This window comes from Delphinapterus leucas, chromosome 16 (genome assembly GCF_059928025.1).
Source record: "Delphinapterus leucas isolate spDelLeu-1000000601 "Yukka" chromosome 16, BTC_Dleu_Yukka2, whole genome shotgun sequence".
Taxonomy (NCBI): Eukaryota; Metazoa; Chordata; class Mammalia; order Artiodactyla; family Monodontidae; genus Delphinapterus; species Delphinapterus leucas.
In genome coordinates this window covers 14182417-14206896 of record NC_143144.1, presented here as the reverse complement: position 1 = coordinate 14206896, position 24480 = coordinate 14182417, and the positions used below count along the sequence as shown (strand labels likewise).

Below are 24480 nucleotides of genomic sequence, written 5' to 3'. Positions count from 1 at the left end.
CCATATCCTCAAGTCCATTCTCTAGTAGGTCTGTGTCTTTATTCCCATCTTGCCCCTAGGTTCTTCATGACCTTTTTTTTTTTTCTTAGATTCCATATATATGTGTTAGCATATGGTATTTTTCTCTTTCTGACTTACTTCACTCTGTATGACAGACTCTAGGTCCATCCACCTCACTACAAATAACTCAATCTCGTTTCTTTTTATGGCTAATATTCCACTGTATATATGTGCCACATCTTCTTTATCCATTCGTCTGTTGATGGACACTTAGGTTGCTTCCATGTCCTGGCTATTGTGACTTATTTCTTGAATAAGCATTGGTGCTGCTTCAAAGGTACATTTTTCTATATTGGTCAAGAAAATTGATCACACAAGGCTGTGACCGCTGAGCCTGCTGGCATCTCACCTAGGTTGTCTTATCCTTCATCCTTGGCTACTACAGCACCAAAGGAGAATCATTACATTTGGACTGGACCTATACTGTGGCTGGGCAGTTCAATTGTTTTCTCACTTCATTCTTTCCTTCTTTCAGATGGGAAAGGGAGGCAGAGAAGGGGCTTGGGAGCCAGCCTGAAAGACCTATCTCTCACTGCACTTGAGAGTGCAGCATTTTAACGAGTGCAAGACCCTGGAAATAGAGTGCCTTAGCCCAATGGTCAGACCTGCTATCCACAAGCTGAGTAACCTTAGGAAAGTTACCTTAACAACTCTATACCTCTGTATTCTTCTACTAAGTGGTGATGATAATAGTAACATCTACTGGTGGGTTGCTATGATGCTTAAATGAGATTAAGTACTCCTAATAGTGCAAACCACAGTGAAGGTGCAATACATATTCACTATTGTTACTGCCACTGCTATTTGACAGATAACGGGATTTTGAGTAAGAGCCTCCTCTGAGCCTTGGTGATCCTGCCTATCCAGGCGCACTCCTGGGAAAGAAGGGGAGGGGGGTATCAAAGCTTAAAGGGCAAATTGTTCTTTCAAGGGATACCAGTTGTAAAATTCTAGACAATACAAACCTCTGTACCATTTGTTGTGGACGAGTGGTTTCCAGAGACGAGCTTATTTTTTAAAATTTAAAATACTTATTAAATCTGTGATAATAATCTATTTATATTAACAACAGGAAATAAGCAGGCAGGTCAATCTGTAAGAGGATACATCTTGAGGTGATTTTCATTTGTGCTGAATTCAATTGTTTTTACTTCACTTTATTTTTAAAATATTTATTTATTTATTTGGCTGCGTCAGGTCTTAGTTGAGGCACGCGGGATCTTCGTTCCTGCATACGGGATTTTTTTTTTTTTTTTTACGGTACGCGGGCCTCCCACTGTTGTGGCCTCTCCCGTTGCGGAGCACAGGCTCCGGATGCGCAGGCTCAGCGGCCATGGCTCACGGGCCCAGCCGCTACGCAGCATGTGGGATCTTCCCGGACCGGGGCACCAAGCCGTGTCCCCTGCATCGGCAGGCGGACTCTCAACCACTGCGCCACCAGGGAAGCCCCCTTAGGGATTTTTGTTGTTGTTGTTGTTGCAGCATGTGGGATCTAGTTCCCTGACCAGGAATTGAACCCGGGCCTCCTGCATTGGGAGGGCAGAGTCTTAGCCATTGGACCACCAAGGAAGTCCCTCAATTGTTTTTAAACCAGACAGTAGAGGTGCACCTCGGTGCAGGTACTCGTAAGAATCAAACAAATGTGTCTTTTTCGATTTCAGAGCTTAGGTGAGACACTTTTGCGGACACAGAGGTGAAAAGAAAAGGTGGAGGCCTCTAAAACCCCACGGCTGAGGAGGTAGTCCAAGTGGACCAGGTGTGCGCAAGCATCCTCCAGTTGGTGAGGTGAGATGGCTATCTGTGGAAAAGGTCTGGGATCTGTGACACCAGTCTGAGCTATCCCAACCCTTACTGTGGACGAGGGCCAACACGTGACTGTGCTGGTGCTCACCTGCAAAAGATACTGTAGTGGACTCCCTAGGAGCAGGGGAAGGCTCATCATCAGGCCAAAGCCCTATTCTTTCATTAAAGGCCTCAAAGATTATTGCATCATTTATGAATGCTGGAGAACTGTCAGACTTGCTGAGGGGATCAAAAAGCCCCCATGCCACAACAGTAAGAGGCCCGCGTACCGAGAAAAAAAAAAAAAGCCCCCATGGCTCAGAGGCCCTCTTAGTGGATTGCATGAACATGTCTTCTTGGACCTGGTTTCAGTCCCTAAATTCTGAAGTCTTTTTTTTTGGGGGGGGGGTATAATTTGAATATTTGCCTCAGATTAGCTACTTGCATTTTCTCTCCAGAAACAGACTTTTCTACAGCCTGAGTTGTGATGGAGTCATTGGGTTTCTTATGAATACCTATTTGATTTTTGTAGGACCTGTTCTCTGAAATTATGCCTCATCAGTTTTCTAGTACATTTTCACCTCCTCCTTTTACTCTTCCCATTTTTTTTTTCCTGGAATCAGCTTCTTTTGACAAACTGCTCCTTCCTTTACTATGGTCGCCCATTCATAATCTGGCCCTATTCCAAGCATCCCCTTAATTTAACTGGTGATTTTAAAAATAATCTTCTGCTTCACCAGTAATGAGTGCATTTATATCTTCCTCTTTATGGAGACTCCAAAAACAAAATGGTAAGAATTATTAATCCCAGAACACATTAAAGAATCTGTTCCACAGCCTCAGGCAGGGTAGCCATTTCAGCTACCATCCAGCCAGTCGGCTCAGGGGCTCTGACTGAACACTGTGCATTGCCTCGGCGTCTTGAGGGTCACCTTCAGAAGCCTTGGGGCTTCTCAGTCTAAGTGATAGTCACGTAAGCAACCTCAGTCAACCTGCTAATCCCTCCCTAAACCCTGCCCTCGGAGCCGCCTTTATCGGTCTCCGATGTTCTCAGTTCCCTCTTTCTTCACTCTCGTCCGGAAATGACTCTCATTTTCTTCTGTCACCCTGGTCTTCAATCCGGGCGTCCTTTGGGCTCACTGTTTGGGGGACTCTCCCAGTCAGTATCCTTAGAGGTTCAGCCGTGCCCCACAATTCCACCCCTCCCCCGACCAGGGCTCGCCCACGTCCCACCCCTCCCCTTTCCGCAGCGCTTCCGGTCCTCAGGCCCTGGCCCCGCCCTACTCCTGGCCGGCCAATCCCTGGCTCCGCTCTGGGAGCGTCACAATGCGCCCTCTCGGCCCCGCCCACAGACGACCGCCTCAGAGCCCCCGCCCCGCCGTGGTCTTTGCGTCTTTCCGGGTCCGTCTTGGAAGTGCGACTACGCCGCGTCTTCCTGAAGAAAAAGGTAGGGTTCTGCAGGGAAACCGGCCCGCGGTTACGCTGGCAGCCGGGAGCGGGCCGAGGGCGCGGGTTCCTGGGGCTGCTATTCCCGGGTGCTTGGGCGCAGGGCCGAGGGAGGGCAGGGCACTCCGAGAGCCGAAGGTCTTCCGGAAGCGCCGCGTGCGCACGACGGACGGGAGTTGTGGCCTCGGGCCAGCCGCGCGCCTGACCCAGCCTCTCCGGGGGGCCCTCTCCCGGGGCGCGCTGCCAGGGGTTTCCATAGTGATGGTAAACAAGCCTCAACTGCCTCAGCTACAACTGCCAAGTCCCCCGCGTTCCACCCTCCTATAGGTGCTCAGAGGGACGACCGAGGTGCCGGATGTGAAGAAAAGCGGGGGCGTGGAGACTTGGAGCCCGAGGTGAGGGGTGGGACGGGCGGCGTGTCCGAGGCCCGCATACCGGGGAGCGGCCGGGGAATGGGGCCCTTACCATGGAGGACCGAGGGGTTGAGATTTGGGTGTCAGGGGAGGCGGGATCGGAGGTGAAGGCCCGCACACCCGGGACCGATTAGGGACTGGGCCTACTGGGGGTTGGGGACTGCGGGGCTGAGATTTGGGGTCGGAGGAGGTGGGATCTGAGGTCAGGGGCCATACACCCGGGGACCGACTGAGTACTGAACGCGGGGACCCGGCCCACTGAGGGGGGGGACCGCGGGGCTAAGCTTTGGGCTTAGGGGAGGTGGGTCTGAGGTCGAGGGCCTTACGTTCGGGGACTGGACCGCGGGGCTGAGATTTGGGGTCGGGGAGGCAGAGTCCGAAGCGACGAAGGGAAGAAGAGCCTCGTGCGGACTCCTGAGGGAGCAGAGCCGAGCGCCCCTGCCAGGAGTAGGGTGAGAAAACCAGGCGACCGTGCGAGGGGGTTCATTTTAAAATGAAAGCGGTACTTGCACGTGGCTGAACGCGTCCGCGAGTTGCACAAGACTGGTTGGGTACCTGACTCCTCCCCCCTCCCACGTTCCCGCTCGCCGAGCCTCCACTTTGGAGCTTTGCGGCCTTTTCTTTCTCTCCGTGCGGCGTGTGTGCCCTGAGCCCTTGTCTGCATTTGTCTCCTGCTCTCAGAGGTATCGTGTCTGTATTTTGGCTGAAACTCTTTGGTTCTCGTTGTCTTTGCCTGATGACCACACTTCTGCTAAGCGAACTTAATTCGGCCGTTTCTTTTTCCTTGTCCTGTGCTGCTTTTATCTTTGAATGTACTTTTGCTGATTCTTGACTGCGCCCAAGAAACTTCTGGACGCTGCCGGCGCTCGCGCCGCGCCTCCGCCGCCCTGTCCCCGCGTGGCTCACGGAAGGCGGTGCCGGGCGGCCTACGGGAGGCTGCGCGAGTCTCGGGGACCCGACCGGCCCTGGGCCCCGGTCTTTTACGGAATCGCTTGGGGGTTGCAGCCCCTCCCCGTTAATCTGTACCTTAAAGGGTCTCTCGGAGGACCCCCACGGGTTCCCGCCAGACAACCCCAGGCGAGCCCCCCCCCCCGACCCCTTCCCCGGCCACCGGCGAGCCCCGCGCGTTCCGCGGGACGCCCTTCCGGCAGTTTTTTTCCCCGAGGCCTTGACGAGCCAGCATGCTTCACAAGTGTTCTCGAGGTTCCGGGGGGCCCACGAGCGGCCGCTTCCCGGAACCGCCTGGGTCGGGCGGCGGTGGAGGTGGGGGAGGGGCCCCGGGCGGCAGACGTTAGGGGCGGACCTCGGCTGGTCTGACCCTCGTGGAACCCGGAGAGTGGAAGGCTGCAAATAATTTTTTAGTGAAGGACATAATCGAAACTATCGATCTTAATATAATTCTCACTCTTACTTTTAGTCACGTTTTTAAAAGTTAACTATTTGTTTCTGAATTTCTAGTAAGAATGAAAATACCTCGAGTTCTCCGGTTAGACAAAAATGTCAGGGTCTGTCAGTGAAAAGTAATGTTTTCAGTGCTAATTTTTAGACAGGATTTCGTCATTTTCAAGTGAGTAAATTTCTGCTTTTTTTTTTTTTTTTCTGCTCTTAATGAACATTGAGAGAGACTGCTTTATAACTGGTGTTAAGCAGGTCCAGCCTTTCCCTTGGGGATCTCATCTTCTTATATGCATTTCTGTAAATTAATTAGGTTTATGATTTCCATATTATGGTCTCCTTTTTATTTTTAGTTTTGTCTTTTAGTAACATTCTTTTTGTAGTATTTGCTTTTTGTTTTTGTTTTAACTGGCAGGTGGCTGGTTTTCACTTGAGTATTGCTACAAGGCTCCTTTAAACATAAAATAACTCGAATAAAAATGTGAATTGATTTAAGGGAAAGAATTGATTAGGAGGAGAGTTAGTTCTTGAATATGGCCCAAACTGAGGGAGAGTGGAGACACGTGGTGCGTGTCCTTTGGAGTAGGTGCCTGAAGGGGGTACAGAAGTGGGAGGGGGCCTCCTTCCACAGAGGTGACTTTCCCACCAACCTGCCCTCTCCAGTCTGAGCTCTGGCTCTCAGGCTCTTTGTAGAAACACATTAATTGACCCGTACTGGATCCACACACAGAGCTAGGTGCTTGACCACATTTTCTAATCACGTGCTCGAGACCAGTGTACAAGGAGGTATTACTGTATTCCCATCATGCAGATGTGTCCTCGGAACACAGTTGGGACTGGAACTCAGATCTATCTGACAGGGACAGTCCTCTCTGCCAGGGCCGCTGCCCCTAATTAGTTGCCCTGAGCAAAGATTCTTGTGGAAGACAAAAGACTGGGCAAAGGGAGAACCAGGTTCATCTAAGACCAGCCTGGCTTATTTTCACTATTTGTTTGTATTTCTAAGGACTTTTAAAATATAACCACAATACCATTATGACAACTAAAGAAATAATAATTCCTTGATATCATCAAATACCCAGTGTTCAAATGTACCCGATTGTGTAGTAAATATTTTTATATAGCTGGTTGGTTTGATTTGGGATCCGAACAAGGTCATTATACGTTTAGTAGATATATATCTCTTAAGTTATGTTTTAAGACAGAGCAGCACTGTCCAAAAGAAATATAATGCAAGCCACATAATTTTACATTTTCTGATAAAAAGAAACAAAGTTCACTTTAGTAATTTAGTTTAACATGTTATATATCTAAAATAGACCCAAAATAATCACTTCATCATGTAATAAGTTTTTGTAATTTATTATTTTTTTTAATTTTTGGCTGTGTTGGGTCTTCGTTGCTGTGTGCAGGCTTTCTCTAGTTGCGGTGAGTGGGGGCTACTCTTCGTTGTGGTGCTCGGGCTTCTCATCCTGGTGGCTTCTCTTGTTGAGGAGCGCGGGCTCAGTAGTTGCGGCGCACAGGCTTAGTTGCTCTGTGGCATGTGGGATCTTCCCGGACCAGGGCTCGAACCCGTGTCCCCTGCATTGGCAGGCAGATTCTTAACCACTGTGCCCGCCACCAGGGCAGTCCCCCAATAAATTTTTTTTTCTCCCGTAAATTTTTATATTATATTTTTCATGCTTTTTTTTTTGAACAAAGCTTTCAAAATCCAGTGTATGCTTATTTTATAGCACATCTCAACTTGTACCAGCCACATGTCAAGTATGACAAGATGCTACCTTATTAGACAGTGACGATCTAAAGGTTCTTTATTCTTAAAAGTTTTTTCTTTGAACAAACCAGGTTGTGTGTCACGTAGGTTTCCTTCCCCACACTCTGGGTTTTTCTGACTGCATTCCCATGGTGGTGTTTGAATCTCTGTCCTCTGCATTTCCTGTAAAATGGTAGTTATCCTCTACAGGCTATCCTGATTCCGTTGAGATTTTATTTTGAAATACTGCATGGGAGGTGCTGTGTACTCCTGCCAGAGGCACGTATTGGTTGGTGTTCCTTCTTTGTGATGTTAGCAGCTGTTGATGTTCGTTCTCTGAATGCATTGTTTTGTTGATTGTTTCCAGATCAGTGATATTTTAATTCAATATTCCTTCTCAGTTATTAGCAGGTGTACTTCTGTAGAGAGGAAATTTTCTTTGTTAATCATTTGATTACTCTAAGATGTACCTTATAAAAGGCAGGTTAAGTTTTTGATTCCTTTTTTATATTTAGTATCCATATCCAGCATAATGAATTGAATCCTTAGACACTAATTTTTCTGGTATCATTATGAAGTCATGGATTTTAACATATAGGATGTGCTTTAATCCACTGTAGCTTTTATTCTCTTTGATGCTCCAATTATTCAATTTTTGGCCAATGGGAGCCTTTCAGATTGGTTCCTTTCTTGACACAATTTCAGTGGTCTTTGGCTTCCTTGGTTTAAGGTGTAATACTTCATTAGGTGGATCTGTCAAAGTTTATTCAACTGGATCTCTAGTGATGGGCAATTGGGTTGTGCTGCAATGGTAGCCTCTGCAGGCGTCTTTTCACTTTCTTGGTCATAGGGGTTGAACCATTTAATATTTCCACAAACAGTATCTGAGAGTGTCTGCTGATCTACAGCCTCTCCAAGCAGGTTTGTTGTCAAACTTTTGTATTTTTGCCAGTGTGATAGGTATTTCAAATGTTGTTTCATTTAAAATTCTAATTTATCTTACATGGTGATGTTGAGCATCTTTTCGTGTTTAAAGGCATTTCTTTTTCCGTCAAGTGTCCATACCTCTAGCCCATTTTCTTTTTTGGATTGTTGGACTTTTTGTTTCTCTCTTTAGAAGCTCTCTCTGTACCTTAAGGGTATTAACACTTTTGGGAAATAAATTGCAAATGTCTTTCCCATTTTATCATTGGTATTTTGCTTAGCTTATGGTATTTTTAGCCATGCATAAGAAGTTTAGGTTGTTTTGTTTATGTGTGTGTATTTGTGTATTTTTCTATATTATGGGGTTTGAGTCATGGTCAGGAAAGTTTTCCCTACTGCCAGTGTAAAGACAATTTATCCACGTCTATTTTTCTTGTTATTTAGGGTATTTCTTAGAAACATGAAAAATTCTTAGCTAACCCATATTTTACCTTCATCAATACGTTAATGTGACAGTATCAGTGATTGACTTTGAAATGATGAATTAAAGTTGCATTCCTGGAATAAATCCAACTTGGTCATGTTGTATTAAATAGCTTTGTGTATTGCTGGATTTGGTTGGCTAATGTTTATTTAGGAATTTTTCATGTGAGTTCATGAATGAAATTAGCCTGTGAAACTTGATAAACTAATTCTAAAACTCTTGGAAAATCAATTCCAAGTTTATTGTAGATCAAAATGTTAAAAAAAACATCGATGGAAACAACAGAGCTTTAAGTTTAAAAAAAATATCCATATGGCCTTGGGCTAGGAAAAAGGTCTCTTAAACAGGACACAAAAAGCGATAATCATTTAAGGGGAAAAAATGACAAGAATGAAGAAAATTCTAAACTATTATGTTTCCCTTACAGTATGCCTTTTACAAAAATCCTCATATAGTATAAATATTTTACAAATTCCTACCACACTCTCTCCTTTTAAGTTTATCTACATGCAAAGATGGTCCATCATTGACATCTCCATTCTTCATCTTCCCCTAATTGAGGTCTCTTCTGCTTTACATGAATATTTGGTTAGAATAGTGCTGTCCACAATAAGCCTAGAAGACCGGCCACAGCCCACAATTTAAAATTATAATTACTTTGCTTTGAGAAAATCAGCTTCATAGTACTGGTTTTAAATCTTTTTTAAGTTTGTTTGTTTTCCATTTTAACCATCTACTTTTATAGATTCTTTTTCAGAAGTTTAAAATTTTGTACATATGTACATGTACATACCTGTTTAGTTTGGGTTCATTTCTATAGTATTTTGTAAGAATTAAAATAAACATTTGATCACCCAGTTTTAAAAAAATAGTGCTGTCCAATAGAATTATGATGTGAATGATTTTTAAAATTTTTAAATGATGTAATTCACATACCATACAGTTCACCTTTTTAAAGGGTACAGTTCAGAGGTGCTTTTTTTTTTTTTTTGTAAAAAAGTTGTAAAAACCATCCCCACTATTTAATTTCAGTATATTTTCTTTCTTTAATTAATTAAATTGAAGTATAGTTGATTTACAATATGTATTAGTTTCAGGTGTACAGCACAGTGACTCGGTTATACGTATGTGTATTCTTTCTCAGATTCTTTTCCCTTAGAGGATATTACAAAATATTGAGTATAGTTCCCTGTGCTATACAGTAGGTCCCTGTTGGTTATCTATTTTATATATAGGAGTGTGTATATGTTAATTCCAACTTGCTAATTTACACCCCCCCCCTTTGGTAACCATAAGTTTGTTTTCTATGTCTGTGAGTCTCTTTCTGCTTTGTAAATAAGTTATTTGTTTTTGTTTTGTTTTTAGATTCCACATATAAGGGATATCATATTTGTCTTTCTTGTCTGGCTTACTTCACTTAGTGAGATAATATCTAGGTCTATCCATGTGGCTGCAGATGGCCCAGTACCTTTTCTTATGTTGAAACACCCTTAAGCATTCCTAGGATAAATCCCACTTGGTCACGGTGTATAATCCTTTTTACAGGTTGCTGGATTCAGTTTGTTAGTATTTTGTTGGGATTTTGTGTCTGTACTCATAAGGGGTTATCTTGCAATGTCTGTCTGGTTTTGATATCTACAAGTGTATTAGTTTGCTAGGGATACCATAACAAAGTCCTACAGACTTGGTTACTTAAACCATTTATTGTTTCATAGTTCTGGAGGCCAGAAGTCCTACATCAAGGTGTCAGCAGGTTTGGTTCCCTCTAAGAAGCTTGAGGAAGAGGATATGTTCCAGACCTCTCTCTCTGGTTTATAGATGGCTGTCTTCCCTCTGCTTATCTGTGTCCAAATTTCCCCTTCTTTGTGTTGGAATACAGCCCATCTTAATTATGTCATTTTTAACTTAATTACCTCTGTAAAGACTATATCCAAACCTGGTCACATTCTGAGGTACTGGGGGTTAGGACTTTAACATGTGAATTTTGGGGACACAATATTCAGCCCATAACGGGGTAATTAATACTGGCCTTGTATATAGAATGCGTTGGAAAATATTTTAATAAAGTATATTTTAATATATATTTTGATTGGTTCAACACATCCAAAGTATCACTTCAATATGTAATCAGTATTTTGAAGTTGAGGTTTTAGGTTCTTGTTTTTGATGTTCGCAATTCATTTTAATTTTTTAAATTTAAATTAAATTTAATTATTATTATTAATATTTTTTTGGCTGCTCCAAGAGGCTTGTGGGATGTTAGTTCCCCCACCAGGGATTGAACCCATGCCCTTGGCAGTGAGAGCGCAGAGCCCTAACCACTGGACTGCCAGGGAATCCCCTGCAATTCACTTTATATGTACTAAACTTTATCACTTAGGACACATCTCAGTTTGTACTTGGCACATTTTAAGTGCTCAGTAGCAGTGTGTGGCTATTGGTACCACATTTTTATCCTTTGTACCTAACTTGTTCTTTTTCCAAAGCAGTTTTTCTCTGTACTTTAAATTTTTTTTTACCATCGTATGCCTGGGTTGTGTGTTTTTAAAGTATCTGTTGGGAACTACACCACTGAGTTTATCTTAAGCCAGGAAAGTTTCCTTCCATTCTTTATCTGTTCTCGCCTCCATTTTGTCTTTTTCTCCTTCTGGAATTCCTATCATTCACATGTTGTTTCTCCTGTCTCATGTTATCTCTTACTCCTTTGAATTTCATCTTTTTCCCCTCGTTGTTTCTGGGTTTTTTTCTTTGTTTTGAGCTATTTCTTCCACTTGGTTTTCCAAGCCACTACCCTTTCTTTCAATTCATTCTACCCTTTCTTTCAATTCATTACTAACTTTATAAATTCAAAACTCAATTTTTAGCACTGGAAAGTTTTTTATTCTGTAATCAAGTATCTGAGAGTGCTTGTTATTTTTTCCGTTAAAATATTTACAGTTTTGTACAGTACTTCTTGTTCCCAGAAAACTGTCTGCTGTTCTAAGCCGTTGTCCGATTTGTGGTATTCTGGTGCTGGAACCCCTCTCAAGTACATTGTCATGTTCCTTTCCTCCTCTTGGCTCTGTTCTCTACCCGCCCCGCCCCTCCCCAACCTCCCGGGGGCAGTGTGCTACGGTCCCCTGAGCAGCAAATATGGAGCACAAGGAGCTACAGCTGCCTCCGCTCCTATGGCAGCTGCAGGGGACCTGACAAGATGTCAGCTCTCCACTAAGACCCAAGTGGAAGCTCTAGGCCTCCTGAAGGGGCTGTGGGCATTCATTAATACAGATGACGAAATATTTCCCTCAGCTGGGGAGAACAGATTTTTATCTTTAACACTGGAGGTTTCTTTTTCTTTCTTTTTTCTTAAAAATTAATTATTTTATTCATTTATTTTGGCTGCACCAGGCCTTAGTTGCAGCATGCAGGATTTTTAGTTGCGGCATGCAGACTTAGTTGCGGCATGCATGTGGGATCTAGTTCTCCGACCAGGGATCGAACCCCGGCCCCCTGCACTTGGATGTGCAGAGTCCTACCCACTGAACCACCAGGGAAGTCCCTGGAGGTTGCTTTTTATGAACACCCCACCTGATACTTTTTTTTCTGTTGTAACTTTAGATCTTGATTCTTGAGTCACTAATGCAATCAATAATACAGAGCAATGATTGCTTGTTCTATGGTGGCTAATAATTTGTCCCGTGTTAATTTCAGTACAAGCATTATAGACATAATTTACCTAACATTACACTATTTTTGCTTTTTAGTTAACACACCTTTTGAGAAATGAACACTGAGGAAAATAGTGTAATATTACCCCAGACTTAGCTACAGTAAGCTAAAGAGCCTAATAGCTAAAAGATAATGGAAAACAGCTTTCCTGTTGCTTACAAATTATATTTTCTTTGATGGATAAAAATGTAGTAATAGCAACGAACATTTAAAATGTCATTTATTTTAATCACCCCACCTATAGCTTCTCTTTTTTTTAATTGAAGTTGACTTACAATGTTGTGTTAGTTTCTGGTGTACAGCAAAGTGATTCATTTATGTATATATATATTTTTTTCATATTCCTTTCCATTTATGGTTTATTACAGGATATTGAATATAGTTCCCTGTGCTATACAGTAGGACCTTGTTTGTTTATTTTATATATAGTACTTTGTATCTTAAAGCTTCTCTTTTCTTTAATAGCCTTTAGGTAGTTTTATGTGTTGAACTTGGTATGTTGTACAAATTAGGTCAGAGTTCTCACACTTGAGAGGCATGAGCTGCTTGAAAATTTAGGTACAGTTGTGTGTGTGTGTGTGGGTATACTTTTAAAAAAAGTTGATCCAGACCTACATCATATTCTCAGGTGGAGTCCCTGACAAAAAAATGTTTAAGAACCACTGAATTGGGACTTTATAAAATTGCCGGGTTGGAAGAGTCTTGAGGTTTCTAATGCAGTTTCCAATAGAACAGGAAAACATCCATAACAAGTAGGAATCTGGGCTCTGCTCATATACTGTCCCATGACTGGGAATTGCTTCTTCCCCAGACCCCATGTGTGCTCCTCAAGTGGAAAAAAGACAGTAGCAGAAACGATATCTAAAATTCTCTTTTTTGAATTTAGTAAGAACTGAATATAAAGATTAAAAGGATTCACCACAAAATAAAAATATTTTTACAAAGCAACTAACACCAAAACATATCCCGATAAGCGGCTGCATTTTAAAAACGTAAATAATTTGAACAAGTATCTGGGGGAAATAAGTAGGTAATGTACAAAGGAAAAATAGAATAATATGGTCTTCTAATTTCTACTTTTTAAACCTTAGCTTTTTACCAGGGGGAGAAAGTTTAACATTTCCACCCCTCTTCATGCTTCTGATCTGTTTAAATGTCACTTCCTCAGAACTCCAATGTGAGTTAATCCCTGTTTTCTTAATTTGAGTTTTCAGAATTTGTCATACATTTGTTTGTTTATTGATTTCCTAGTCCACTGTTCTGTGGACTTAGCACAGTACCTGCATCTTGTAAGTGCACAATATTTCTGGGTTAATGAATGACTTGAAATTGGGTAAATTTTATCTACTGCACATCACTCAAATCCTTTCACATGCTTCAGTTTCCACCACAATGTTTTTGTTGCAGGGTACGTACCATCAGTTCTTCCTAAACTTGTCTCACTTCTTCCCATCTCGTCTCCATGCATCTGTTCCCATCATTCATTTTCCAGAGAGCAGCTAGACTGTTGAAAAACAAAACTCTATACTACATTCCATTTTGAAATAGTTAAGTATCTTCCCTTAGAGTAATAAATAAAGTCCAAAATACCGAATCAGGCCTTCAGGGCTTTGGAGGATCTTACTCTGCTTCCCCCTTTCGTGGATCTCCCCGCTGGCTGCAGGTGTTTTGAGGTGCTTTCTGTCTCAGCATTACACTTTCCCCTGTGTCTTCTGTACATGTTGTTCCTTCACCCGGCAGGAACCGTATCATGACTGATCAATTATTAACACTCGACTAGCCAGTTAGCCAGTGTCACCAACCAGTTAAGCCAAGGAAGAACATGTAACGCTACTTAACTGAATACATGCAAATAAAATAAGTGAGAAAATGGATGCCAGTCGTTTAAATTACCAAGAATGTATTTTGAAGAGGATTCTAAAAGTGAAATAAGTGCTCGTGAAGCAGTCAAGATACTCATTTCCATAGAGATACTCTTTCCAAAAACAAGCCAATTTTGTGGCTTAATTTTTCTTCAGAATATTGTTTTATTTCTTTTGAATGTATGAGTTTTTAGTGTCTTTCTCACTTTCTGTGGGATGGCTGGATTTTGAATTAGATAATTTTGAAGCAGATCCCAGCCATCACACCATTTCACCTACAAACAAGTATTTAAAATAACTCTAAAAATTTCTTTATTTTTAAACATAACTGCAATTCTATCATATCTGACATAAGTAAAATCAGTGTTCAGGTATCTCCTAAATTGTCTCATAAATGTTGACCAACTTGTTTGAATCAGGATCCAAATATGTCCCATGCATTGTGAATCCTTGATAATTCTCTTAAATTTCTTTTATTCAGTAAGTGCTCCCTTGGAGATAGTTTGTTGAATGGCTGGCTATTGTCCTTGTTGAGTACCCACAGTCTGGCTTTGTAGGCTGCATTTATCATATTCTCACCTAGAACCATTCCTTTTCCCTGTAAATTCTGTAGTTTGTTCGTTATTTCTAGTAAATAGATTAAGACTTTTTCCTCTTAATTTTATTACTAAAAGTATTAAACATACACAAAAGTAGAGACAAAAGTATGAAACTCCATGTACCTATCCCCCAGCTTCAATAATTACTAAATCATGGCCCATGTTGTTTCATCCATACTCCGACTCGCTGCAGATTATTTAGAAACACATTCTAGGCATCAGATGTATATCTAATGACTTTAAAAAAAAAAATCACAGCAGCATAGCTACAACTAAAATTTTATCATTTCTTAATGTTGTAAAGCAGTCACTGCTAAGATTACTGCAATTGCCTTATAATTGTTTTCCAGTTCATTTGAATTGAGTCAAAAGTTAATAAAATGTAACTGCTTGTTAGGTTATGAAGTTTAAAAATTGCGTGTTTAAAATTAATCTTTTTAAAATTGTGCAAAAATATTTACATGACTAGGCTCAAATCTACAAAACATGGTACTGTATACACAAAGACGTTCTACCTTTTGTTCATTAGTTTCCATTCTGAATCCTTTCCTGCCTTCAGAGATGATTCTTTTTTAAAATTTAAATTTAAATTGTATGGTTTCTCCTTCCACATGCTTGGTGCCGGTCACCCCTCCCCTCCGCCCGTACTCTGGACTTTGCTCCACCCTGGCACCTCTCCTGAGAGCTCACTCAGAACGGTCTTCCTCGTTGCTTTCCTTCCCTCCTCCCACTTCCTGCCTTGGCCGACCGCGCGGGCCGCACCTGCAGGACGCGTTTCCATTGGTGACATCTTGGCGGGCCCGTCGGTGGCACTTCCTCCTTTACACCCCGTGACCCACGTCCGGCTCGCCGCCCTCCCAGTCACGCGGCCTCTGCCTCCGGGACGCAGCCCCGCGCGCCGGCCTTCCGGACTCCAGGCCCCGGACCCGTCGTGGTGAGCCGCCGCGAGCGGACGACCCCCGCCCACACTCCCCCCAACCCCCGCGGGTCTCGGGAACTCTTCCCCACCTCTTTCCGCACAGCCGCCCCCTCTACCCCCGGAACTCTTCCCCCTCGCTGCCCCGGGAATTCCCCTCCCCCCCCAACCCCACGGCCTCAGGAAGTCCCCCCGACCCGACCCGGGAGCTCCGCCCCCAGCCCGGGGAGGCGTCCGCCGACCTCGGGTCCCGCGAACCCTTCCTCGCCGCCCCTAGAAGCCCCTCTGACTCGGGAGCTCCGCCTCCCCCTTCCCCCCCCCTCGCGGTTCCAGGAAGCCCGGCCGGAGAACTCTTCCCCACCTCGGCGCCAATACTTCCCGCCTCCCTCTCCGTTCTAAAACCTCTTCCTGCTCCAGTGAGTCCCCCTGCCCCGGGAGCTCCCCTCCATCTCCGGGCTCGGGGAGCCTTAGGCTCGTGACCTCCTTCCCCTCCCCCCAACTCGCGCAGCCCGGGAAGCCTCTCCTCCCTACCCCCACCCGTAGCTCGCCCCGCCCCGGAAGCTCCCGCTGACCCCGCCCAGGCCCGGGGATGGGGCGCCCTGTTGTCGCGCGTTCCTGTAGGGCTTGGCCGACCGGAGACTGTCGGGTCGCCCGGTGGAGGCCGAGCGAACCCCTTCACCTTGTACCGGTGCCTCCGCCAGGAACCTGGTGTCTGGGACCCATACCGCGCTTCCCGCCGAAATCGCTCAGACGCGCCCCTGCCGGCCCGCGATTTTGAGAGCGCACTTTCAAGCCTCGTTTGAAGCGTTTCCCCACAGCCAGTTGAGTTTCAGTTTCAGGTTAATAACAAAAGGAGATGCACCTGGCCTTTCCCCGGAATCCTCTGCGTTTTTAAGCGTCGGGTGGAATTGGGGGTCCTTTGGCTGTGAACCGCGCTTGCTTCATGAAGATAGAAATCGGTCCTGCTCCTTTCAGCGGTAAGTCTTAGGGCCAAAGAGTCAACCGCGTAATCCTGAGGCCGGGTCTCACGCGGACTGTGGTTTAAGAGGTAGAACTTTCTGAGTGATTAAGACAGCCAGAACAGTCTTGAGTGCTGCCAGCTGTAGGTTAAAATTCATTTACAAATGAGGACGAAATGCTCTTCACGCCTCACTGGGACACAAATAAAGGGGGTGAAGCTGGGAACCCGCCGAAGAGAGACGGTGCGGGTGCAGTTTAAAGCGCCCTGTGTGCTCCCTAGAGAAACCTAATCAGCCGTGCGTTCAGGCGCACCCTGTTTATCTTGATTGGTCCACCTGGATCCGAACTAAATCTTGCCTAACCTGTATATTAGAGTGAGGAAGAGCACGTTCTGGAGACCGTCCCAGGAGTCCTGGGAGCCTGTTAGAAATGCTTAGTCTCGACCCCGGCCCAGATCTATTGTTTTAGGATCTGAATTTTAACAAGATCCTCGGGTGGTCCGTGTGCGCACTTACGTCATAGTCCAGTTGCGGGTGTGTGTGTGTGTGCGGGTGTGTGGCGCGCGTGTAAGATCCTTGGTTGTCCCCCCCGTTCGGTACCTTCAGTTCAGTCGGTCTCCAGTTGCAGCACCCGAGAGCAGTATTTTGTTAGCCGCCGCCAGCAGCGATTGCAGGGTGCTGCCGGGGAGGAGGGTGGGCGACCAGTGTTCCCCCGCAGCGCTTCAACTCTGTGTGCGACGCGGTTCTGTCTCGTGAGAATCGGCTTCCTTGCTTCTGGCCGCCCCCGAGTGTGCGTGCCCGAGGAGGCGCCTCAACCGTTAGTGTGCGGACCACACTGGAATGAGCCAGGAGCAGGGATAAACCTAGGCAGAAGGGGTTCTGCCCGTTAGGATGACTGGGTTCTACCCTTTAGATTTCACTCTTTTCTGGGGGCAGAGGAGAGGGACGGTTGATGAAGCCTCTTGAAAACCCTCTTATAGAGAATTTGAAACTGTTACTTCTTAAATTGTAATACTTCACATTTACATAGGTCTTTCCCCAAAAATAGTATCTCGTGTAATAATTACAGGAAGTTAATAAGGCAAGGCAGATATTACCTCTAAGACAGCAGGCTCAGAAATTAACTTGACTTTCTCAGTTTTACGTTTCTAAAACTAAGAATGTGCTTTAATTCTCAAACTAATTCGCTGGACCGTAAGTATTTTGGGGACAGCTTTGTCCTGTGGCTCTGGTTGATGGTACTGATGTTTTTCCTATTGAAAAGCATATTTCAACATTTCCTCCCCTCACTCTTCCTCATTTAAAAGATTAATGTTAGATCAAATACATTAGGTCTCAAGAAGTGAAGCTATCACATAAAACTGGGAAAGAAAGTCTTGAGTATCTCCAGCCAGTCCTCCGGGGATGCTTGTAAATTGTAAATACTGTTGGAACAGTCTCTAGCAAACCACCTTTCTCTGGAGCCCATCCCTGTGAAAATCTGGCCACGCCTCTGGCCTCCCGTGCGAGTCGGCGCCGCAGCTCCTCGCCCCCCGCCCGCCCGCGGCTTCCCGGAACCGCGCTGCCATTGCCCCCTCTCCATCCCGGTAGTGCCCCTCCCGCCCTCGATATTTAAATTGCCTTAGCGCGCTCAGGTATTCGCGTATAGAACTCGCGTTTTGAGTACATTTCTCAGGGCAAGCGGGAGGGTTTCAGGCCGGTACTCTCGGCGTTGCCTTAGGAAAGAGGTAAAGCGTTTCAAAGCTGTGGGGGCTGGCGGCGGGCATGCACTTTCTTGAAGGCAGCCCCGCGGTTTTGTAAACGGCCTCCCACAGCCCGGGCTTTGGCTTTTCCGGAGGAAGGGAGCCTGGAGCCCATCCCAGCCCAGCCGGGGAACCGCTGGCTCTGCTCACTCTGGGAGTGCTGGGGCACTGCGGCAAGACGGCCTTATCGCTCTTTTTTAGGACAGTTCGTTACCTGCCTGGAGTGTCTTCGACTGTGGGCATCCCCCGCTGTTCTTTAAGGTGAGCTATTTTAAGAAAAGTAATTTCTCAGTTTATAATTGATTTACTTTATTGACACAGAACACTTTCTTGAGTGTGAAGTAAATTTTTTTTTCACTAGCTGTAAATCTAATGTTGAGCAGAACTCCAGCTTTCTTAACTTTCTCAAGTGTTAGTTAATGTTCTAAGTACTGTAAGTCTGCAAAGAGTCCAAATGTAGAGGATTCTGAGGGCAAAGATGAGGATATTGCATTACGTACATTAGAAGTATAGATAAGTGTTTTGGAAGAGTGCTCTCCTCACATTGCCTTCAGAGGAGAAGTCACTTTATTTTTGAAACACTATTTTCTGAAACAAAAAACATTTATAATTGTTTTATATTGGGCGTTTTAAGTAGTCCTTACATGAAATGTCTGTGTTCTTTTATGTTTCCTGTTTGTCTTTTTTTATTTTTTCCCCCTGCTTGTCTTTTTTAACCTAACCAGGCTGCCATATTCTAGAGAGTGGTGTTCACCCCACCTGACCATCAGTTAATCTCTTGCTAATCTTGGGCCTGCTGTGCTGGGGGTGGGACCACAGTGACCTCCGGAACAGATCAGTCTGTCCTTGCTAGGCTCTCTTGCATTTTTGAAGGGTTTTAAACAAATCATGAATTTGTTTCCCTAGAATGCTGTGGGATCATAGAACTGTAAGACTTAATTTGTGGAAGGGGAAGATTTTATGGGAAAGGTGGTATATTTGAGCTGAGACCTTAAGGATTAGTGGGATTTAGCTAGACAGAAGGTTGGGTGGAGTATATTTGGAGAGATAATTACCACATGTGTCACACCCAAGGCAGCAGAGAGCCTGGCACACTCCAGGCACAGAGAAATATAGGAATAAGAGGATGTATATTTTTTTAATGCAAGTGATGTGAGTGTGTGTTGCAGGTCAGAGCTGCAAGGCCTGAGCACCCCCTTAGCCCCGTGGTTTGTGTTCCAGGCAGTGGGAAGCCACTGAGGTCTTAGAACAGGAGAGTGACATAAAGTCACTTTAAAAGAGCTACAGATTAGGTTGCAGTAAGGGTAGGAAAAGTTTTAAGGATCAGATGTGAATGTGTCCTGGGAAGGGCTATTGGTACTGCGATTAGAAAGAAAGAGGAAGTGGAAAGGGATATGAGGGAAGTGCACAAAGATGATGATGACTTGATAATTCAAATCATAATGCCAAACAGTGTGCTAGGGACTGAGAAGAGATGTGAGAAACCTTTATTGCTTGTTGGAGTCAAGAGTTACTGAATAGAATTTAGGTATGGGTTAGCAATAGGATTAGGGTGGAGAATGGGATGACCCCCAAAGAAATGATGAGCTCATTGGATTTAAGGGCTTGGGAGTTGTTCAAGGATTACTTTAGTTTCATTCTAGAGCTTCTGGATGACAGGTAAGGCTGACCAGGGTGCTGCTATAGAAGAGTTACAGAAAAAAGGCTGTGTTCATTTGTGGTACATAGGTGGTACTATGGAGTAGAGTTTGTGTATACCAATCTTGGCCTCAGGGAGCCTGAAGCTGGGAACTTGGGTTCTGGAGCCCAGAATTGGCACTGGACATATATAAGGATCAGGTGAGGCTGCCTACAAAGCGGGGGTGGGGGGCATAAAAGAAAGAAGGGCCAGTGATTGCATACAGTTGAGCCTTGAGGAAGAGCTCAGAGGGGCAGAGTGCCTAAGGAATTAACAGGAAAACAAAGAGCCATGGGGAGAAAGGATTTCCAGAGAGAATGGTTAAATCCTGCTGTGGGAACTGAAAAGATGGAGGTAAAAAAATGTTCCTTTCTTGCCGTGGAGGTCCTTGGCAGAGTGAGATCATGCCCTTCTTTTTATGGTGGGGGTAGAGGCCTTTTGAGGATGAGATTTTACTGAAAGGGAAAGCAAATCAGCAAGTAGCTGGAGACAAACTTGGTATCAGGGAAGGGGTATATTACAGGGTTGGTTAGAAATGAGATAATCTCCTTAATTGATAAGGAAAATAGTGTTCTGTGAAGCATTTGTGAAGATGGGGATTTCTTGGGACAGGTGGAGTTGACGGAGCAGAGCCACAGATAACAAGCTCAGCTATGAGAAGAAGCAACTCCTTGTTTATAAATTTCTGAATCTTGTTCTAATTTGCTACACTGTGTCTCTATTAGCAGTTTGCTTTTCTTTTTCTTAACCATTCATACTTTCTAATTTGTTTAAATTGTGGGGTTTTTAGAAATCTGTTTTGCTCTTATAGTGTAAATACCCCATTCCATCTGGGATAGTTTTGGGATTCATCTGAGGTAGGATTCTGCTTTATATTTTTCTACATAATGACCAACGTGCCCAGATTTCTTCAGAAGGTGGCTTTTACCTTTAACAGCTATATCTGTTACACTTGATGTGAAATGACAATTTCATGAAACAATTTCCTTGTAGTAGCGCCCGTTTTGAGCATTGATCACTAAGAATGTAGTTTGGGTCCTATCTGTATTTTTATTGTCTCTCTGTTATGTGTATATTGCTATCTGATGACTCAACTCCTACTCTTCACAATACAGCCCTTTACATGGATTTGACCTTTACTCTTTTTCAGTTTGGACTCTTGGGTGTCAGATGCCACTTGCACTTCCCTGTCAGGAAGGGCACCTGTCACGCCTCTTGTACACTGAGGAGTTCATTCCCTTTGTAGTCCCTCAGTGAAACACAGCAAAGTATGTGTGTTATGTTGATCAACATGATGTGTTCTTTTTAAGATTTTTTCCTTTTTTTTTGATGTGGACCATTTTTAAAGCCTTTATTGAATTTGTTACAGTATTGCTTCTGTTTTACGTTTTTTGGGCCTCGAGGCATGTGGGATCTTTGTACCCCGACCAGGGATCGAACCCTCACCCCCTGCACTGGGAGGTGCAGTCTTAACCACTGGACAGCCAGGGAAGTCCCCATAATGTGTTTTATGATCTTCCCCCCAACCCCGCTTTTCTTTTCTTTTCTTTTCTTTTTTGGCCGCACTGTGCTGCTTACGGGATCTTGGTTCCCCAACAAGGGATTGAACCCAGGCCATGGCAGTGAAAGTGCCGAGTCTTGAGCACTGGACCACCAGAGAATTCCCAGTTGATCCTTTTTTAATATATGAAACTGAGAAGCATATAATTTGATTTTTACATTTGCGTCACACTTAACTGATATTGCTGATGCACTAATCTGCTTGTTTGGATATGTCTTAATTTGACTTCACACTTAGGTTTGACAATAGGAATAATGATACTTCCTTAGGCTCTGGAAGCCATTGCTGTCTTGTATCCTTGCATCATTGTTGCTGATAAGAACACTGGTTCTGGTTCACCCCAGTGTCACAGGAAATGTTATTCTGTATTGTGATTTAAAATAGCCTGTGTTTGTCACATCTTTTTGCTTCTGTAGTGTCTTGCCACAAACAAGCAAATTGGTTAAATGTAGGGCTTGTAGTTGAAGAATCACACAGGAGCTGTTTTTAAATGAACCACCAAATTTCATCACAACAGATAACGTGGACTAAATAAAACAAGAAAATGCCCTGCCCAATATTTAGATTCTTCTGTGTTCGAAGTACCAGGTCACACCTACCCTCCCTTGCCTTTTACTTTAGTGATGCAACAATACAGCTCATCTGTTTTCCTGTAGTTCTGACAAGTTCTTAGTATTTCTGAATGTTGCCTCAATTCATTCTCTTGTCTTTCCTTCTAGAACTCATAGTAATTGATCATAAGAATTTGTAGATTTTGTCTTATTGATTGAAGCTTCCAGATCACTATTTTGCTCTTCAAATTTTACTCTCTATTGTTTCACTTTTTTTTTAAAGACCCCCTAATTTGTTAATTTGTTATTTTCAATCTATCTGTGAGTAATGTAACTATTTTTGGAGAGACGTAGGATTGAATCTCTGCTCATATATCTTAACATCTTTAATTTCACTCATCCTTCCTCATCTGTAAAATGGAAACTATTTACTGTATATTCTTGTTATACATATTAAATGAAAATTTATGTAAAGTAGTTTTTGCTTTCTTTTCAGCCACAAAAAGCCGCATCCAAGTTTGTTTGACGTCTGCTCTGTCAAGTGTCCATGATGTTGGGCCCCGAGGGAGGTGAAGGCTTTGTAGTCAAGCTCCGTGGCCTGCCCTGGTCCTGCTCTGTTGAGGATGTGCAGAATTTCCTCTCCGACTGCACAATTCATGATGGGGTCGCAGGCGTTCACTTTATCTACACTAGAGAAGGCAGGCAGAGTGGTGAGGCTTTTGTTGAACTTGAATCAGAAGATGATGTAAAAATGGCCCTTAAAAAAGACAGGGAAAGCATGGGACATCGGTACATTGAGGTGTTCAAGTCCCACAGAACCGAGATGGATTGGGTGTTGAAGCACAGTGGTCCAAACAGTGCTGACACCGCCAATGATGGTTTCGTGCGACTTCGAGGACTCCCGTTTGGATGCACCAAGGAAGAAATCATTCAGTTCTTCTCAGGGTTGGAAATCGTGCCAAACGGGATCACATTGCCTGTGGACCCCGAGGGCAAGATTACAGGGGAAGCCTTTGTGCAGTTTGCCTCACAGGAGTTAGCTGAGAAGGCTCTAGGGAAGCACAAGGAGAGAATAGGGCACAGGTATATTGAGGTGTTCAAGAGCAGTCAGGAAGAAGTTAGGTCATACTCGGATCCCCCTCTGAAGTTCATGTCAGTGCAGCGGCCGGGGCCCTATGACCGGCCTGGCACAGCCAGGAGGTATATCGGCATTGTCAAGCAAGCAGGCCTGGAGAGGATGAGGTCTGGTGCCTACAGTGCAGGCTATGGGGGCTATGAGGAGTACAGTGGCCTCAGCGATGGCTACGGCTTCACCACCGACCTGTTTGGAAGAGACCTCAGTTACTGTCTCTCTGGGATGTATGACCAAAGGTATGGAGATGGTGAGTTCACTGTCCAGAGCACCACTGGACACTGTGTCCACATGAGAGGGCTGCCCTACAAAGCCACGGAGAACGACATTTACAACTTCTTCTCTCCACTCAACCCAGTGAGAGTCCATATTGAGATTGGCCCTGATGGAAGAGTGACCGGTGAAGCTGATGTCGAATTTGCCACTCACGAAGAAGCTGTGGCGGCCATGTCCAAAGACAGGGCTAACATGCAGCACAGATACATAGAACTTTTCTTGAATTCCACGACAGGGTCCAGCAACGGGGCATATAGCAGCCAGATGATGCAAGGCATAGGGGTGTCAACCCCGTCCACTTACAGTGGCCTTGAGAGCCAATCCGTGAGTGGCTGTTATGGGGCGGCGGCTAGCTATGGTGGCCAGAATAGCATGAGTGGATATGACTAGTTTTGTAGTAGCTTTTGAGTTATTTCATCAGATTTTCACAGGCAGCCAACAAGCAGTGAAAAGCAGTTATTACTCTAGAGGAAGCTGTGGGACCCATTTTGCACCATGAGTTTGTAAAATCTGGATTAAAAAATTACCTCTTCAGTGTTTTCTCATGCAAACTTTCTTCTAGCATGTTATATTGAGTAAACTAAAACCATTTTCAGCTTTTCTCAACATTTTGGTAGTGTACTTTCTGGAGTGATGTTATCTGAGTTAAAGTAGTTTTAAGTACATTAAATGTGGATCTTTTACACCACATCATCGTGAACACATTGGGGAGGTGTGCTTTTTTGGAAAACTCAAGGTGCTAGATCCCTAATTCAAAGAGGAACATTTCTCATGTTTGTTCATTCTAGTTTATTTTCATTTAAAATCTTTTAGGTTAAGTTTAAGCTTTTTAAAAGTTAGTTTTGAAAATTGAGACACATTACTAATACTGTAGGAATTGGTGAGGCCTTGACTTAAAACTTTCTTTGTACTGTGATTTCCTTTTGGGTGTATTTTGCTAAGTGAAACTTGTTAAATTTTTTTTGTTGACTAAATTTTTTTCTTAAAATAAAAAGACTTTTTCACAATGACTGGCACAGACTATATACTCACCAAAAAATAGCAAAATGACTGGGTGGTTGAAAATTTCATTTTACTACTGTATTTCAGTGTGAATTTTAAAATTTAGCACTATGATTTCCCTTGTATTCTTAAAACGAGGCTAAATTAAACATTCAGATTTAAAAACATTAAATATATGAGTGGAAATGGTGACTACAAAGTATGAGAGTAGAAGCCTACAGTCCCATCTTCCTGTGA

At 43.9% G+C, this 24480-nt stretch overlaps 1 protein-coding gene and 1 long non-coding RNA gene across 13 annotated transcripts; one reads left to right on the top strand and one right to left on the bottom strand.

The window, feature by feature from the left end:
- Positions 1-3153: 3153 nt before the first annotated feature.
- Positions 3154-24248, top strand: HNRNPF (heterogeneous nuclear ribonucleoprotein F). 12 transcript variants are annotated; one of them, XM_089897506.1, is made up of 5 exons: positions 3154-3289; positions 3616-3683; positions 18245-18304; positions 20872-20989; positions 22312-22384. In XM_089897506.1, the coding sequence occupies exons 1-4, from the start codon at positions 3169-3171 to the stop codon at positions 20965-20967; spliced, it is 345 nt and encodes a 114-aa protein (XP_089753632.1). In that variant the 5' UTR covers positions 3154-3168; the 3' UTR covers positions 20968-20989; positions 22312-22384. The 12 variants fall into 12 exon arrangements, with proteins under 12 accessions (XP_089753632.1, XP_089753633.1, XP_089753630.1 ...); XM_089897504.1 differs by having other exon boundaries at positions 3190-3289; positions 22330-24248; XM_089897507.1 differs by lacking the exon at positions 20872-20989 and having other exon boundaries at positions 22330-22384.
- On the bottom strand, positions 5437-15777 carry LOC115804014 (uncharacterized). Its single transcript, XR_016388047.1, has 2 exons — positions 13382-15777; positions 5437-7268 (listed from the first exon to the last, which is right to left on the bottom strand). It is a non-coding gene; the product is annotated as an uncharacterized LOC115804014 (long non-coding RNA).
- Positions 24249-24480: the final 232 nt, after the last annotated feature.

Excerpts from the sequence above, each read along its gene's own strand:
- HNRNPF (XM_089897497.1), top strand. The coding sequence starts at position 22,381 with ATGATGTTGGGCCCCGAGGGAGGTGAAGGCTTTGTAGTCAAGCTCCGT.